General features: G+C 45.8%; 1 protein-coding gene across 1 annotated transcript; it reads left to right on the forward strand.

Annotated features, from left to right (window-relative positions):
- Positions 1-1477: 1477 nt before the first annotated feature.
- Positions 1478-18086, forward strand: nomo (nodal modulator). The gene is made up of 31 exons (XM_061229843.1): positions 1478-1717; positions 2418-2507; positions 2661-2706; positions 2795-2895; positions 3216-3322; positions 3631-3703; positions 4178-4330; positions 4539-4676; positions 4915-5004; positions 5724-5829; positions 5986-6136; positions 6230-6407; positions 6927-7068; positions 7178-7309; positions 7428-7564; positions 7705-7792; positions 7869-7932; positions 8081-8176; positions 9548-9757; positions 10153-10235; positions 10325-10484; positions 10836-10962; positions 11690-11803; positions 11943-12070; positions 13378-13519; positions 13969-14052; positions 14151-14261; positions 14865-14966; positions 15601-15720; positions 16390-16482; positions 17015-18086. The coding sequence occupies exons 1-31, from the start codon at positions 1589-1591 to the stop codon at positions 17144-17146; spliced, it is 3627 nt and encodes a 1208-aa protein (XP_061085827.1). The 5' UTR covers positions 1478-1588; the 3' UTR covers positions 17147-18086.
- Positions 18087-18526: the final 440 nt, after the last annotated feature.

An 18526-nucleotide genomic window follows, 5' to 3' on the forward strand; every position in this document is an offset into this window, starting at 1 on the left:
CTTCCCATTTCCACATAATGATTTCTGTTGAAACGCACAACAGTTGATAGTAAAGCTGTGGCAAATGAGAGACGGTCCTGCGTTATATCACTAAGTTGTAAATACATTTCTAAATAATAAGCAACAGGTGTAATTCTTAAATTCTGAACCTTTGTTTCATAGCAGTGATTACTCATGCATTTCTAATGAATAACCAATTCCCACTGCAAATGCATACAACTTCCCTCTTTTGTCTTTTTGTTGTTTTGGAAAAAAAATGATTGTCATCAAAAAGATCTGTGCTGTTGCATAGTAAAAGACAACAGAGGAAAAGTCATACATATTTGATATAGGAGTTCTTTATTAATTTATACAGTATTTATCTTGTTCCATAGTCAGTAGTTCTTTGGTGTGTCTCCACTACACTGTTGATGCATTTTCAACATAAAATCATTTTTTTGTCACTCCAGCTTTGAAATCCATTTAACAAATAATATATGTAGCCAACCTCAGCAAAAAAAAAAAAAAAAACATAATAAAAAAAATGAAGGTGGCTACTGGTATTTGTTATTTTAGATCTCTACTGCATATCATTTTATTTAGTTTCTGTATAGTATTTAGCTTTTATACTCACAGTTTTTTGGCAACTAAACAGATGACATCATTCGAAGACATTTGTAGTCTTTCCTGCTCTGACTCTGGTAAACATTGTATGTAGGCAAGCTCTTTAGTGTGCATTTGGTATCCAGGCAGTGCACAATGAAAGTCCCACCTTCTCCAGGCAGAACTTGCTGTCATGGAGACTATTTGAAACACTTATTTTAGGAAGGATGTATTTACAAATGGTGTATGCTTTATAATTGTTGTTTTTGCTTGTAAATGTAGGCTGTTAATTTCAGATGTAGACATACACTCAATGAGCAATTTATTAGGTAGACCTGGACACCAGTTTTTTAATGCACATATTTAATCAGTCAATCAAACTAAATGCATAAAAGCATACAGTTGTGGTCAAGAGATTCAGCTGTTCAGACCAAATGTCAGAATGGGGAAGAATTGTGATCTAAGTGACTTTGACAGTTGAATGATTATTGGTGCCAGACAGGGTGGTTTGAGTATCTCAGAAACTGCTGATCTCCTGGAATTTCATGCACAAGAGTCTCTAGAGTATGCATAGAATGGTGTGAAAAACAAAAAACATCCAGTGAGCAGCAGTTCTGCAAAAAACGTGTTGTTAATGAGAGAGGTCGAAGCTGACAGGAAGGTGGCAGTAACGCAAATAAGCACACATAATAAGCGCACAACAGTGGTATGCAGCAGAGCATCTCTGAACACACACAGCGTCAAACCTCTAAATGGATAGGCTACAGCAGCTATCTAAAAAATAAATGTACATGCAATGAAAAGTGTGCGATGTTACCGCCTCACCAGCAGATGTCGCGTCCAATGAAACTGCTAGATTGGTTCTTGCCCAAAGGAAACTCCCATGAATCTCGAGACGTTCACGACCGGAACCGGCAGCAGCGTGCCTTTACGGTTTGACAGCAAGGAGGAGAAACGGGAATATTACTAAGTCGGGGCTAGTGTATTTCATAATAAATTAGCCGACATGTACGTATTGTGGATTTTTCTTGGCTTAGTAACTTCCCATTTTACCGCCGTTAGAGCAGATGATATCGTTGTGGGCTGCGGGGGATTCGTGAAGTCGGAGGTCGAAATCAATTACTCTCTAATCGAGGTGAGAAGTTGGCCCGGGGTTGGGAGTGGATTTGCTGATAGAATTCCTGATCCTCTGGCTACGGCTAAACAGTTTGAATGAAGCAGCTGTTTAATTTGCTTGTTTATCAAATGCGTTGCTTAAACGCGTTGCATTAAACGTGTCAAACAAAATCTCTGGAATAAAACCTACATCGAGATTCTAATTTCGAATTCGCCCGCTTGCGAAATGTATGAAGTTAACGTGAAATAACGTTAGCTAACTAATTGTCTCATTGGCTTCAAGCTGGCTAGCGTTAGTGAACTTGTACATAATCGAATCCTGCATGATATAATCACCATAAAGAAGAAACGAAATTGCTGACTTATCATAGCTAGCTTAGCTTGCCTCAACTTGCTGGCAAACTAACCCGGCCAAATCCATGGTGATGGAGGATATTTAAAATATATTTACGTAAGCGACACATAGGGTTGTTGATTGAGTTTTTCCTAGCTACTTTTCCTACCTTAAACCTCTGTGTGCTGACACAGTAGCAGGGACCACGCATAGCTATAATAGGATTATTGAGGGGCTGCTTTAAGTTGCTAGCCTTGACAGCTGGTCTGAGAGATGCGTTGTTACAAGATTTGTCTTTTTTTTAACGAGTTTATGTTGGCACCAGTACTTGTTCGACAAATAAACTGCTGGTGAATTGATTGTCTTTATTTTGGTTTCCCAACAGATCAAATTATATACAAAACAAGGCTCCCTGAAGTACCAGACAGACTGCGCTCCAATCAATGGCTATTTTATGATCCCTCTCTATGACAAGGTAAGGGCATGCAGGGTTATATGTAATGGGAAAATATGTGTTAATTGCACCATAACTGTTACGCATCCCCTGATGTTGTGGATTGAGGTTCGATCCGTAACAATAACTATTCCCAACTCTCATGTACTAATTTTGTCATGTCTGTATTTATAGGGAGATTTTATCCTGAAGATTGAGCCACCACTGGGATGGAGTTTTGGTAGGTCGCTCCGTCTGTTCGTAAATGTTTTGTTTTCCTTTATTGCCCTACTCGCTATATAACACGCACACCATCTGCCTGTTTTCAGAGCCAACCAGCGTAGATCTCCGTGTGGATGGACAGACTGACATCTGCACCAAAGGAGAGGACATTAACTTCGTATTCACAGGCTTCTCTGTGTTAGGACAGGTGAGAGGAACAAAATGTCGTTGAGATGACTGGACCTGAGGGGAGTTATTTTCCGCTGGGCTCATTGTTGCTCTGGGCTCATCGTTGCTCTGGGCTCATCGTTGCTCTGGGCTCATCGTTGCTCTGGGCTCATCGTTGCTCTGGGCTCATTGTTGCTCTGGGCTCATTGTTGCTCTGGGCTCATTGTTGCTCTGGGCTCATTGTTGCTCTGGGCTCATTGTTGCTCTGGGCTCATTGTTGCTCTGGGCTCATCGTTGCTCTGGGCTCATTGTTGCTCTGGGCTCATTGTTGCTCTGGGCTCATTGTTGCTCTGGGTTCAGGTGCTGAGTAAGGGCCAGCTGCTGGGCCCGGCCGGGGTGGAGGTGAACCTGCGCAGAGCTGGAGCTGAAGCCAGCCTGCAGACGGTGCTCACTCAGCCCGGGGGAAAGTGAGTGCCTCACAGAGCACACCCACATACATGCTTCCAGTCACTCCAGCTAGAAATGGATCATATTTAATGATGAGCCTATATGTGCTAAATGACGTGTCCCTGTTATAAAATATCCATATGTCCTACTCCTAGTATTTACATTTTGAGTGGCTTTCCATGCCATTTTCACTTGGATTAAGGGAATTGTTTGCATAATGTATTTTGTACTTTGTGTTTGCATAATGTACTTAGTATTTTGTGTTTGCATAATGTATGTTGTGATTAATGTATCATTGATTGTTTGCATATTCCACGTCTTCTGACAGGTACACCTTCTTTAAAGTGCTGCCTGGAAATTATGATATCACTGCAGCCCATGCATCCTGGACTCTGGAGAAGGTGAGTGTTTCTACACTTAAGTCTCCTAGCTGCTGTTCAGTCTAAATATTACTTGTTACATTGTCACAAAGCAAGGGTCTTCATTCTTAATATTTCACAGATACTATTATGCATGTATGATGAGTATGGCGGTCACTTGATTTACAGTTTTTTTGTGCTGCTGTAAAGATCTTAAAAGGCTGCCTGGCAAGCATCATAAGGGTGGCTAAGGTACAGGACTGGGACCCGGTAGGGTTCAAGCCCTGATGTGACCACAGTAAGATCCACAGTAAGGCCTTTAACCCCCAATTGCTCCTGGGCGGGTTGTACGCTGCTCAGTGTGATCAACTGTAAGCCGCTTTGGGTAAAATGGCTAAATAGGAAATGATTATTTCTTTATTATTTAAGAGCTTGAAGGTTACACTCATCATGGCACACATGGCTTTTTTATGTTGATGAGAGTTGACAGAAGACGTTTGTTCCGTCTCAATACAGAGCTCCACGACCGTGCATGTGTTCAACTCCAACGCCCCTGCTGCAGTGCCCCTGGTGGTGGGAGGCTACGATGTGTCCGGGGAGGTGCGCAGCGATGGAGATCCGATGAAGGAGGTCACTTTTCTGCTGTTCTCTGCCACCGTCAACCAAGAGGTACGGGTTCTTTCTGATGGGGGTGGGCAGGAGGTCTTGCATCTCGGAAACGACTGCTACGCTTTATCTGTGTAAGGCGTTTCACAGACGGCTATGTATTTCATGATATGCAACGCTACTGAGAAACCAGGTGTGGGTACAGTGGGGTGCATGTGAATGGTTTCCTGTGGCAGTGTTGTGACCTGCGTTTGATCTCCACCTGTTCCAGGACATCACCGGTTGCAGCACGGCCCCTGTGGAGGGCTCTCTGTCGGTAGAAGACTCCCTGGCCTACCTGTGCAGCGTGCTGTCCCGGGAAGATGGCACCTTCACCTTCCCTTCTCTGGCCAGTGGGGAGTACACAGTGGTGAGATGGCCGTTTCCATTAGCACCCTGTACCACACATGCTCCAGTGATCTTCACCAACCTGTGCTGTGGTCCAGCTGTTCCAATTCTGAGAAGGCTATTCACTGTACCAGTCTTAATTTAATAATTGATTTGTCAAGCTATTCTTAATAATGATGTGTATTCTCCAGTTATTGTGTATATGTGTCTGCAGTGTTGTATTATTGTCTCAATTTCACTTCATTTGACCTCACTTCCAGATACCTTTCTACCGGGGAGAGAGAATCACCTTCGATGTTGCTCCATCACGGATGGAGTTCAAGGTGGAGCACAACAGCTTAAAACTGGAAGTAAGTTTTGCTAGCTTATGGTTTGTGGTAAGCGCTGTGTGGGTTTGGTATTATTTGTGAATGAAGTTGAACCCTTTCTGTTTGTTACAGTGTGTGGTTATAATGGTGAAACGGTACAGACTCTGAGGTGGTGTGTCAGCTCTGGATGACACATTGTTTCTGTGCATCCCAAGATCATGTTTAAAAACTAAGGCTGATTCCGCCTTCTCCATTGCTGCCCAGAGGTTGTGCAGTATTAGTTTTTCCCTCTCCATTGATACCTTTATCTTGTCTTAAGACCATGTAAAGTTAGAATGTATTATGTCTGATGATGTACAATTGTGTGTAATGGGTCATAAAAAATTTTTTATGCGTCTCATTTTAACAGCATACAACTTTTCACAGCAAAAAGAAAAAAAAAAGGATTTCAGTCTTATATTGAGATTTAAGAATCATATTTCTTTTACCTTTTCACTAAAGACAAAAATATTGCCAATAGGTTAAGACTGTTTGACTCTTCAAGATTTGACAATGGAATAAAGAAATTTCACTTGTCAAAGAAACATTAACTTAAAACAAGCTAATATTTTCTACTTGTGAGAAGAGAAGTCTTATTGCAAGGTTAAAATGCTTGTTAAGACTTTTTTTTTTTTTTTACAGTGTGGTGAAGATGCTGTTCTTTTCCTCTGTAAACAAAGTTGGCTTGAGTGTGTCCTGTACTCTCTGTTCCTCTCTCCCAGCCTATCTTTCGTGTGATGGGCTTCTCCGTGACCGGCCGGGTACTCAACAGTCCTGAGGGGGACGGCGTGCCCGACGCCACGGTAACCCTCAACAACCAGATCAAGGGTGAGCGGCAAAACGCCTTATTCTACGCGTCCACTCCAACCTACTGTCCGTACGCTTGGGTGACTCCCTAGTCTGAGCCAGGCGTCATTCAGATACTACCTTTGTGACAAGGTCCTAGGTTACGTTCTGCTAAAAGTGCTGCATCTGTTTTTTCAGTCCTGACTAAAGAGGATGGCTCTTTCCGTCTGGAGAACATGACCGCTGGCACCTACACCATCCGCACGCAGAAGGAGCTCATGTTCTTTGAGCCCATCACTGTGAAGATCGCCCCCAACACGCCTCAGCTGCCTGACATCATCACAGCCGGGTGAGCACAGCTAAAGCTATAAAGTGCACGTCTCTTCAGCGCGTTTACATTGGGGGGGGTAAAGGTATGAGAGGTATGCTTGCTGTGGTCCAGGTTCAGCGTGTGCGGTCAGATCTCCATCACGCGGCTGCCTGAGGGCATGAAGCAGCAGGGCCGGTACCGGGTCACCCTCACGCCTCACGGGCTGGACAAGGCCGTCGGCCGCACTACTGACTCCGACCCCCAGGGGGCCTTCTGCTTCCAGGCCAGGCCTGGAGACTACAGCATCCAGGTATTGCTTAAATCCTCCTTTACTTTGTTCCTTGTTAATGTTGAAGGCCTGACGTGCGTTCAACAAGGCAAACGTTCACCACTTGTCACCAAGAATGAACTAAACAGAGGGTCATTTTTGCTTGGGCTTCCATGATATTGGAGGTCTTCACTGATAGTGGTCCTGACATGATAGATATTTTATGAGTGTACCCAGTACTCATGAACTGCAGTGAATTATGACAGCCAAATGATTGTCAACTGACTTGTTCTCTCTTTGTCTTCATCGGAAGCTACTATTGTTTGCCGTGCACTTCCTGTTCAGACTGTTAGCTATCGTTAACTATCGTTCATGGCGAACAAAAGTTTGAATATGTTGAACATTACCTAACGTGCACTACTTTAAAAAAAAGAATGTTAGCTATTGTTTGCTATTGTTCATTGCGAACATAAATAAGTCTGAATATGTTAGGGAACGTTATCTAACATTCGCCATCTTGTAAACACGTCTGGCTCTTCTCACGGCTCGGCCTTTGCGCAGGTCTCTATCCCAGAAGCAGAAGTGAAGGCCGGTCTGGCTCTGCAGCCTCAGTCTCTGGACGTGTCTCTGGTCGATCGGCCTCTGTCCGACGTGCACTTCACGCAGTTCATGGCCTCCGTGTCGGGAAAGGTCACCTGCTTGGGTACGTTTCAGGGCACGCTGACGTTCTGTACTGGTGACGCCCGAGGAGATGGGCGAGTGCGTTCTGCTTAAGCCCCATCTTAACCGCCTGACCCCTTTACATCCTCCAGTGGCCTGTGGTGACCTGACCGTGACCCTGCAGTCCGTCAATCGACAGGGAGAGAGGCGCAGCGCGCAGCTCCTGGAGAAGGCCGAGTCTCTCACCTTCTCTTTCGACAACGTCCTTCCTGGAAAGTACAAAGGTGAGATGCGGGTTCTTAAAATATACGCATAATTTTAACCTTAACAATTTAGGTTGCGGAACTGAACGTAGGTAAATTGCACTTTTGTGTTTGAGCTGTCTGGGTCTGTCTCTGCCAGTGAGCATCTCTCATGAGGAATGGTGCTGGAAGAACAAGTCAGTGGAAGTGGAGGTGTTGGACGCAGACGTGCTTACTGTGGAGTTCAGACAGACGGGCTACATGCTGCGCTGCTCCCTCTCCCACGCCATCACTCTGGTCAGTACCCACAATGCCCTGCTCCCTCTCCCATGCCATCACTCTGGTCAGCACCCACAATGCCCTGCTCCCCCAAACTCTGTATTCGCTGGCGCGTGTGGGAGCTCGGAGTGAACGGTTTGGCTCCTCGTCCCTGACAGGAATTCTTCCAAGACGACAGCATGCCTGAGAATGTGGGAATTTACAACCTCTCCAAGGGTGTGAACCGCTTCTGCCTCTCAAAACCTGGTACGAACCCCCTCCCCTGCACTCCGTTTCACAGCTTGAATATGACCGTTTGACTAATGGCTCTACATCTCGGTAGGTGTGTACAAAGTGACTCCACGATCCTGCCACCAATTTGAGCAAGACTACTACACCTATGACACGTAAGTATTATTTGTAATCTATGCATTGAACTGTCTCGTTGGCATGTCTCTTTTGTGTTTAATGAGAATACTGGTTGAAGCAGTGTGACTTGTCGGTGTCGTAGTGCAGACTGTGAGGACCTCTGAGAACTCAGTGTGTCTCTTTTAGCTCCGCCCCAAGCATCCTCACCCTGACTGCAGTCAGGCATCACATGACCGGACTCATCACCACTGACAAGATCCTGGATGTCACTGTCACCATCAAGTGAGTGGCCAATCACGCAGGGGAGATTGAAATATCCTGTCAGAACATGGATGCTCTGTCATGTGACTTCAGTGAGAGAGAGAGAGAGAGGTTTTCAACAGCTTTATCGACTGGTTAACTTTCATAGTGGAGAAGAAAGTAAGTACGTATTCGAAGTTAAACAAGCTGTTTTTAAATTTAGAATACTGACAAAGCAAACACGCTAACAATAACGTGCAGTGTAATTTCAACAGAGGTTTCGCAGGTTGTGAGGTGAGTAAAAATGTATTTAGTGTGAAGTTGCTTTGGGGTGTTCACCCAATTACAGAGAATAAATCGGTAAGAAACTACTTTTGACATAATTCACATACATTTCACATTTTATTTCCGGACAAAAAGATTCTCTCAACAGCCGAGGATGACAAAAGATTCTTAGCGTTTATACCCAAAATAAACAATGTGAAAGACGTTTGGCTTTCACTTCTTTCATAAAAGTTTTCCACATTTGCATACCCTGCAGGAGAGAGTGAAATGTCGGGCATTTTTCTCTGAGAATTAGGGAAATTGGGGAAGCATTTTGTTTTATTTCCAATGGACGCGGTGCATTTGAGTGCATGGTGCAAAGACTACCGCTCGCTCATCTGTACCAAGCACAACTGAACGTGAATACACATTAATAAATAACCAGCCTAATCTGAGACTGCTGGTCTTGCTGTGCACTTCATTACAGTATCATCCGACTGACTGTGTAGCAGTCAGTACAGGTAATACGTTAACATTTTTCCATTTCTCACCAGTGGACGCCTATTTATAGATATTACTGAAGACAGCCAAAAGCTCCACAACCTTAAATATTCTGTTGGAGCTTTCATTTTCTATATCAGCGGTAAATGCCAAGAGTAAGTGAATCACTGCAGTCAAGATGGCAGCATTGATTGGCAAACTAGATAACAAGCTATCAGTTGTATCAGCAGCACTTGGAGGAAGAAGCAAAAACACTTTCAGTGCCGCTCTGCCAGCAGCTCCTTTTCAAATGTCGTATTGCTTCATTACTGTAAATCAGGCATGACCAGTGGGGAGTACGTGATCACATAAAGTAGATATGCATTTTTTAAATCCATGCTCAGGTATGTGTTGTCCTATCTATGTCCTCTGCTATCAAATATGAAAGCTGTTATGAATCTATATTTACTTGTATATTTGCTAGGCTTCAGTAGAAGTGAAATTTGAAATGCAAATCCTAGATGCTAGATGCTTGAAGATACTAGACGACTGAAGAGTTGGAGCCTATATACTCCGGCTGTGTAATCAGATTCATCATGCTGTGAACACGATAAAACTTTGTAACTTTGGGAGAGCTGTGGTTAAAGGTTGATTCACGGTCTCCTTCAGGTCCTCCATCGAGAGCGAACCGGCCCTGGTCCTGGGGCCGCTCCGGTCGCAGGAGGAGCAGCGGCAGGAGCAGCAGCTGCAGGAGATCGAGCTGCGCAGGCAGGAGAGGGAGCGGCGGGGGGAGGAGGAGGGCAGGGAGAGCCCCCCGGTGCTGGAGAGAGCAGAAGAGCTGCTGGGGCCCTTCCACTACGAGTTCTCCTACTGGGCCAGGTACTGCACCCCTGCCCCCTCAGTAAATCAGCCACCTCCAGTGATGCCACAAAAACTCATTAGGACCACACTGCAGGGGCTAGTTGGTCACACTTTACAAAAGGTGCATGAATTGGCGTTAACTAATGTTGTTGTTAACATTAATTATTGGTGTATGAATACATTAACAAAGCTGGACAAATTAACTACTTGGTAACTAACTCTTGTTAGTTCATGCCACATTTCCTGTAATGTTATTGTAGTGTTGCCACTTTTTTTTCTTACTGTTATTAAAACAGGGTTTTGGCAGGCAGCACGAGTGCTTTGGTTATTCTGTATTTTCAATGAGAAAATGTTTGATACAGTGCTTAATTTCATTGCATTGCTTTCCTGTCTTCCTGTCTCTCTGTCCTCAGGGCTGGGGAGAAGGTCACTGTGACTCCCTCTTCCAAGGAGCTCCTCTTCTACCCCCCTGAAGTGGAGGCCACCATCACTGGAGGTAGGAGCTCCTGTGTCATGTGACTGGATCTGGGGGTCTGATTGGTTGAGATGTGCTTTGCTCATCTCTGTTGTGGCCCCTCTTGACAGACGGATGCCCGGGGCGGCTGGTGGACATCGCTGGGCGGGCGGGGCTCTTCCTGGAAGGGCAGGTGTCCCCTGAACTGGAGGGTGTGGAGATATCCATCAGTGAGAGAGGAGCAGCCACGCCCCTCATTACTGTGGCCACCAATGAGAACGGAGCATACAGGTACCACAGCCTCTGCCTTTAAATGGACTACGGTGTTGTCCTTTCTCTGTGAGCCAAATTAGATCAACGATTTATCATAATTCATACATTCTTGAAAGTGAAAGCTGATAATTGTAGATCCTAGAGTTGCACAATCCCGATGTGTGTAAATGCCAACATGTAGTAGTAATAATAATTACACAAATACATTTTATTTACACAGCGCCTTTTAAGACACCCATGGTGACTTTACAGGGAAATCAGGAGAAGACACATAGGATAAAGAATAAAACAAAGATGGTTGTATAGAACATCATTGAGGAGAGAAGAAATAATAAAAAGAATAACTGTCCTTTTGCTCTCCTCTCCCAGCGTGGGACCGCTGCACAGTGACCTGCAGTATGACATCAGTGCCAGTAAAGAGGGCTTCGTGCTGACGCCGGTGGAGGGCACTCAGGGAGATTTCAAGGCCTTCGCTTTGGCAGGAGTCACCTTTGAGGTACACTGGGAGGAGAAAACTGTCACAATATACTGCCATGGCTTTTCAGACGTGTCAAAGGGCTTTGGAACAGAAGTGGTGCGTCTGCAGTCGCTGAGGTTTTCTGGATCTGCTTCAAGTTTCTTTAAGTACGAGTATCACTGCAGAAAGTACAAAAGGACTCACAAAGGCCTTAATAATTCATAGGAGAAAATGTGTTCACATATTCTTACAGTGTGGTTACTTTGGGGGATGATGGCGTCCTTATAGGCTGTGGACCAGTGGTCTCAAACTCAGTGCCATGGAGGGCTGTGTGTATGCTCGATTTTATTCCAGCCTCTTGATCATATAATTATTTTGAATATTTGCTGAATTAGGGCTGTAGGTTTTCACATAATGTATATAAAGTAAAATGTGTTATTTGTGTTGTCTTAATGACAACTGTTGCTTATATTCTGCACTTTAATGCAGTTAAATACCTATGACTGAATGAGTCATTTGATAGGGTGTCCCCCCCAGCTAACACTAATTAGATTAGATGGAGTACAATTGGCTACCAAATTGGGAGAAAAATGGAAAAATCTGACAAATAACAAAACAAACTTAGATATGCACAGCCCTCAGTGAAACTACTGCCTTAGATGATCCCTTCCAAAAGTGTCCCTTGTCTGTTGGAGTATGTGTAGAAGCGTCTTGTTTTGATTGAGTTACGGTGCAGTAATGGCTCTGTTCTGTTGGTTTCTGTTAGATAAAGGCAGAAGATGGTCAGGCTCTCTCTGGGGTCCTGCTCTCTCTCAGCGGGGGACAGTTCCGCTCTAACCTGCTCACCCAGGAGACCGGCCTGCTCACATTCAACAACCTGGTACATCCCGTTCAGCACTCATCTGCAGTCTCCAAATCTCTCTGGCCCTTCTGTGCCCTGGCCGAGTTCATACAGACTCTTATGTACATTTAGCACGCTTTAGGTCTCCTCATCTGAGCTGTAACATCTTGTTGTTCAGAGTCCTGGTCAGTACTACTTCAAGCCCATGATGAAGGAGTTCCGCTTTGAGCCCGCGTCTCAGATGATTGAGGTTGAAGAAGGCCAGACCCTCAGCATCGCCATCACCGGCTACAAGACCGCATACAGGTATGGTCAAGACTGCATACAGGTATGGTCACGACCGCATGCAGGTACGGTCAGGACCGAATTCAGGTTCGGTCAGGGCCGCATACCAGTACGGTCAGGACCGCATACAGGTACGGTCAAGACCGCATACAGGTACGGTCAGGACCGAATTCAGGTACGGTCAGGACCACATACCGGTACGGCCAAGACCGCATACAGGTACGGTCATGGCCGCTTACAGGTACGGTCAGGACCACATGCATGTACGGTCAGGACCGCATATAGGTACAGTCAGGACCACAGAGACTTGCTCTCGTGAAGAACCGTTGGATTCTTGCACCTCTTTAATGTTCTTAGCCTCATGTAGCTGTTGGGGTTTTGAACAAAGCCCTTAACCCTCCTTCCTCCAGGGGGATAAAAGTCAGCTAAATAACTCTAAAAATTCTGTCTTGTAGGTGAATGAGATCGGTGTGGTGTAGGTGAATGAGAGAGTGGTGTAGGTGAATGAGAGAGAGGTGTTGTAGGTGAGTGAGAGAGAGGTGTGGTGTAGGTGAATGAGAGCGGTGTGGTGTAGGTGAATGAGAGTGCGGTGTGGTGTAGGTGAATGAGAGCGGTGTGGTGTAGGTGAATGAGAGAGAGGTGTGGTGTAGGTGAGTGAGAGAGAGGTGTGGTGTAGGTGAATGAGAGTGGTGTGGTGTAGGTGAATGAGAGAGAGGTGTGGTGTAGGTGAATGAGAGAGGTGTGGTGTAGGTGAGTGAGAGAGAGGTGTGGTGTAGGTGAGTGAGAGAGGTGTGGTGTAGGTGAGTGAGAGAGAGGTGTGGTGTAGGTGAATGAGAGCGGTGTGGTGTAGGTGAATGAGAGCGGTGTGGTGTAGGTGAATGAGAGTGCGGTGTGGTGTAGGTGAATGAGAGAGGTGTGGTGTAGGTGAGTGAGAGAGAGGTGTGGTGTAGGTGAGTGAGAGAGGTGTGGTGTAGGTGAATGAGAGCGGTGTGGTGTAGGTGAATGAGAGAGGTGTGGTGTAGGTGAATGAGAGGGATGTGGTGTAGGTGAATGAGGGTGGTGTGGTGTGGTGTAGGTGTATGAGAGGTGTGGTGTAGGTGAGTGAGAGAGAGGTGTGGTGTAGGTGAGTGAGAGAGGTGTGGTGTAGGTGAATGAGAGCGGTGTGGTGTAGGTGAATGAGAGAGGTGTGGTGTAGGTGAATGAGAGGGATGTGGTGTAGGTGAATGAGGGTGGTGTGGTGTGGTGTAGGTGTATGAGAGGTGTGGTGTGGTGTAGGTGAATGAGAGCAGCGTATTGCAGGCCTCTCAGTGCGGCCCCTCTCCCTGCAGTTGCTACGGTGCGGTGCTGTCTCTGAGCGGCGATGCGGAGCAGGGCGTGTCGGTGGAGGCGGTGGGGCAGGGGGAGTGCAGCCTGTACAGTGAGGACACTGTGACTGACGAGGAGGGCCGCTTCAGACTGCGTGGGCTGCTGGTGAGCCCCACCACCAAAAACAGCACATTTTCCACAGGTCAACACCACACGACCTTTAACCTGGAGTGCACCGGGTCACAGACACGCTGCATGGGCGGCTGATCTCATAAATGAAGAGAAGGAACCGCAGGGCCAGGGGATGTTTTCGAGGACATCCTCACAGCTCGGTTAAACGTCTCACTCAAATTGAGCAAGATAAAAAATAATTGGATTGTTATTTCATAGCACTGTAAACTTTAATTACTGGAATAATAGTTTAGGCATGTGTTCAACTTTGCCTCGACTAGCCAGCACAAAATGTTCTCACAATTTTAATTGAATGTTTTGTCAATGTTGTAACCGTGCCATGACAAGGCCGCAACATTATGGAAAAAAAAAAAGCTTGTGGTGTAGGGTTTTCCGTTTCACCCTGGTGTTACGTTTATAGCCACCCTCTGTATCTTTCATAGCCTGGGTGTTTATATCTGGTCCAGCTGAGAGCAGAAGGTAACGACCACATAGAGCGGGCCCTGCCCCAGCACCGATCTGTAGAGGTAAGCGCTTCTGTTAAATTTCTGGCTGCTTTCCATTCGGCTGTGTTCACTGCGGACTGCTACGGTGCTGAACTGTGGCTTTGGTTCTGGTTTCGCAGGTGCGGAACAGTGACATCGAAGGCGTGAACATTATCGCCTTCAGGCAGATCAATCAGTTCGACCTGAGCGGAAACGTCATTACCTCCCCAGAGCACCTTCCCACTCTCTGGGTAGGACTCTCTTATTTCATATGCTAGCTCTGCCTGTCAGTCACGCAGAACCGCTGAAAAATAATCCAGTGGCTCCCGTAACCCACTTCCACCCACTAAGTGAACCGACTGGCCACAAGCTGCACACTAGCTTTCATTAGACCTCTTCATGTAGGAGCACACACTGTACTAAGCACATATTGAGTCAATTCATTTATATCCATGCAAATAAAACAGTATATATATATATATATATATATATATATATATATAGCGCCTTAGTCCTAGATTGCCATCTCAGAGATGCACAAGGTTTAGAACGATTGTGTATTGAGCTCCGCTCGATTAATGTATAGCCTGATTGTTTGTAAAGAACTGAACCCTAAAATCAGTCTGTGCTGTTGACCACAAACTCATCACATCTGACCACCGACTGCTGACTTATGGGTAATGTACAGGCGCCATGTTGGAGGACACAACAGCTCCTAAGTTACACTGAGCGCTACTGCATTTCCTGATGCGGTATATTGAATACATTGCGTTGAGGAATGGCCATCTGTTTTGACCTGGTATAATCACATCTGTGGGGAAATGACGTGAACTCTGGTACTCCTTGGAGCGCAGGTGAAGCTGTATAAGAGCGATAACCTGGACAACCCCATCAACACGGTGTCCCTGGGCCAGTCCCTCTTCTTCCACTTCACCCCTCTGCTGCGTGACGGCCTGGTACGTTCTCTCTTCGCTCCAGAAAGGGGGCGTCTCGCTCATTTAGGGGCTAGACTGGGCAGAATTTGGGGAATGAAATGCTGTTCTCTCTTTGGGAGGTGACAGTTTGAACTACCGGAGATTTTGTGGCCCACGGGTACATAAGAAGCATTTTTTTTGTTCACTTTTTGTGACAGGAAACGTGAGGCTGTTTGGCTCCCTTTTGAATGTTGAGTGTGATTTTATTTTAGTGTGCTGCAGAATAAAAGGCAGTCTGTAGACTCGCTCGATCATAATCAGTCGGAAGTTGTGATGGCCAGTTTCTCACGTTTTTGGCTGTTTTAGGATTTCATCTTATTTTTGTAGAACAACATCATGGCTTTCATAATCTACATGTCAATCTACAATGCCAAGTAAAAATGTAGTTTTTAAGCTTTTAAAAGTAACGAGCATTGTTTGGAGGTTAGCTGGCTTGTCCCCGGTCATCAGTCAAAACGCAAGCTTACTTTAGAGTAGTTTCTAAAACAAATGTCACAAATGTGCCTGTAAATGCTGTGGTCAGAGGATCGATGATGCGCTCCTCTGCAGTGAGAGCCCCTCTGGGCTTTGACTCTGCGTGGCTGTGACTCCTGTGACTCCTCTCCCCTCTCTGCAGAGCTACGTGCTGATGCTGGATTCCACCCTGTCCCGCACGCAGTATGACTTCTCTCTGCCCCAGGTCTCCTTCACCGCCACGGGGTACCACAAACACGTCACCCTCACCTTTAACCCCGCCGTGAGTACTCGATATCACTGCGCTCGCCGATTCGGGTGGATAAAACCAAATTCAGTTTCACTTTTTATGATTGGCTCCAGGGCAGAAATGGAAATGTAATTAACAAATGCTTTTACTGTGCCCATAAAAAACTTTTTAATTTCAGAATTTAATGGTGATGGGGCAGACTTTAGTAATTTATATAGTGTATGTGATGAACTGTCAAACAAAAAATGGATCTATGTTGTAACTGATATTCATAATGGAAATAATGGATCATAGTTGATGTTGACCCCATTTAGATGCAAAACATATTTCAAATACAATCTATGCATTTCCCATGCAACACCAGTTTCTTGCCTCTGTTGTTGTATCTATGCCACATACAAAGCAAACTACACCTGCTTTTTTGTTTTGTTTAAGTATACACTCAGTGAGCACTTTTTTGGGTATTCATTAGACTTCTTTTATAGACTTATTAAGTCTTCTGCTGCTGTAGCCTATCCACTTAGAGGTTTGACATGTTGTGTGTTCAGAGATGCTCTTCTGTATACCACTTTTGTAATGCATGGTTATTTGCGTTATGGTCACCTTCCTGTTAGTTTCGACCAGTCTGGCTCTTCTCCTCTGTCCTCAGTGTGTTTCTGCCCCCAGAACTGCTGCTCACTGGATGTTTTTTGTGTTTCTCAGCGCAAAGTGCCTGACCAGGACGTGGCTCAGGGCTCATACATCGCTCTGCCCCTCACTCTGCTCCTGCTGCTGGCTGCTTACAACCACGAGAAGGTACAGTGAGTCCTGCGCTCCTTCACATCCTGGGTTTACCTTTCCTTTGTCTTACATGCCCACGGTTATCAGCATTCTTGTTTTAGATGCCTGGTTTTAGTATCTAAAACGCTCACAAAACAGAACACTGATATATGTTTTTAACCCTGCCCCCCTTCGCCTCCTGTGGTCAGCGCTCTGTTAACATTTAGCAACGTTGTCTGATAATCATGCAAAAACATACATCATGTCATGTGTGGAAATAATTTTACAAACAGCTCGGAATAATAACCCTAAGAAATAACCCTAAAACATGCATACTTATACCAAAACAGCGATTGTTTTACTTGGATCCGTGGGCAAAACAAATCGAAAGCTCCAGGATGATATGAAAAGCTGAAAAACATGTTGCGTGTAGGCCTTTAAGGGTTGCGGTTTAACCACGTTTGCTGCTGTGCCTTGTCCCTGTGTTGAAATGCTGGTTTTGTTTGGTCTTGGCTCTTGGTTGTCACTCAGTGAGCGTCATGGGCGTGGTGCTGCTGCTGTGTTGCAGGTCATCCCCCTCCTGCTGCAGCTGGTGAACCGCGTGCAGGGAGTCCGGGGGCTGGCGCAGGCGGGTGGGGACCCCGCCGCCCTGGACGACGCCAAGCGGCAGGCCAAGAGGCAGAAGACCCGGCGCATCTGAGCGGGCCCGGGGACCGCACGGGGGCCCCTGGGTCCCGCCCGGCAGACGCTCTCTCATTACCTCACAGGCAGGCGGACTGATGGGACTGATATTGTCAGCTTGGATTCGACGCCGGGGCAGGAATGGTGCCCGGGCGGGACTGTGGCAACACGCTCTGCAACACGCTCGCTCCTGTACGCTGTGCCTCTCATTTCAGAAGAGCGCCCCCTACGCTCTCTGAAGAATCCATACTGCCAATATGAGGCTTTTCTAATGCTTTTTTTATTACTTGATATCTGAGCCCTTTTTAAAAAGCGTCAAGTGGTGCAGAGAGACAACGAGGACTGGAGTTTCTGTTCCTGTGTATGGCATTGTCTCTAGGTTATGGGGTGGGCACTGTGGGATAGTGGGGTGGCTGTGTGTCTATGTGTGTGTGTCTATATGTGGATTTGGTTAGATGAAATGGAGCATTTAAAGTAAACGACAGGAATGGAAATGATCACAAACAATCATGGAAGTTATTAATTTTGCATTACAGATGTGGTATGATGCAAATTCGAGAGACTTATTTATTGACATTGAGTCTTTAGATGCGATTGTGACCTATCTAGAGTGAGGAGACTGTTTCCTTGCGTGTTGATGTCGCTCTACACTCCCACCAGCAGGGGGAGTTTGTGCGTGCGAATTCGCCTGTGTCCTGGAGCTCCGCGGTTCAGTTCACTCACCTTGCAGAACCCTGCATGTCACAATGTTTGTGGACGGAGCCCACACCTACCTTTACCTTTTTTTCCCCCTCGCAAAATTAATGGGGTATTTTATTTTACGTGATTAACGTGTCTGTCGTGCAGCTGTAAAAAATGATTTTGCTTTTGCAGTTGCTCATGAAGGTGGTGAGAATTAGAGTAGCCAGTGGCACTTCCTCTACTGGAATGATTGAGTGACGGTCTGAGCTAATGGGACTAGCGGGAGGGAGGGGAGGGGAGGGGAGTGGTGGGGCCTGGGTAAATCTTAAATTATGTCAAGATTTGATTATGTTGAGATAATAAAAATGCTAAAACCCTTAATTGAGAAAATGTCGTGTTGTCCCACGGCCTTGCCAATGGGGGGCGGTGTTGTGCCACGGATGAAGAATGACTGATCTTAGGGCCATTGAACCTAGGATCTGACACGGAGACCATAAATCACTGTTCCAGCAAGGCGCCTTTGCTGTTGTGGAGAACAAGAATCTCATATCTCTTGGACAAGACAAAGGGTACTATAAGGGATGACAGAGCCATGTTTTGATTGACTTGTAAGGAGTAGAATTCAGCATGGCATTTAGCTGGATATTAAAATCCAGACAGCCTTTCTCTTTCTAGTTTCAAGTTACAGAATTTGATTAATGAGAAGCAATCACATTTT

Source organism: Conger conger, chromosome 2, assembly GCF_963514075.1.
Source record: "Conger conger chromosome 2, fConCon1.1, whole genome shotgun sequence".
Classification (NCBI taxonomy): Eukaryota; Metazoa; Chordata; class Actinopteri; order Anguilliformes; family Congridae; genus Conger; species Conger conger.

Excerpts from the sequence above, each read along its gene's own strand:
- nomo (XM_061229843.1), top strand. The coding sequence starts at position 1,589 with ATGTACGTATTGTGGATTTTTCTTGGCTTAGTAACTTCCCATTTTACC. Across the intron at positions 4,331-4,538 it reads CTGCCACCGTCAACCAAGAG|GACATCACCGGTTGCAGCAC; the intron begins GTACGGGTTCTT and ends CACCTGTTCCAG. Across the intron at positions 9,758-10,152 it reads GAGTTCTCCTACTGGGCCAG|GGCTGGGGAGAAGGTCACTG; the intron begins GTACTGCACCCC and ends CTCTGTCCTCAG.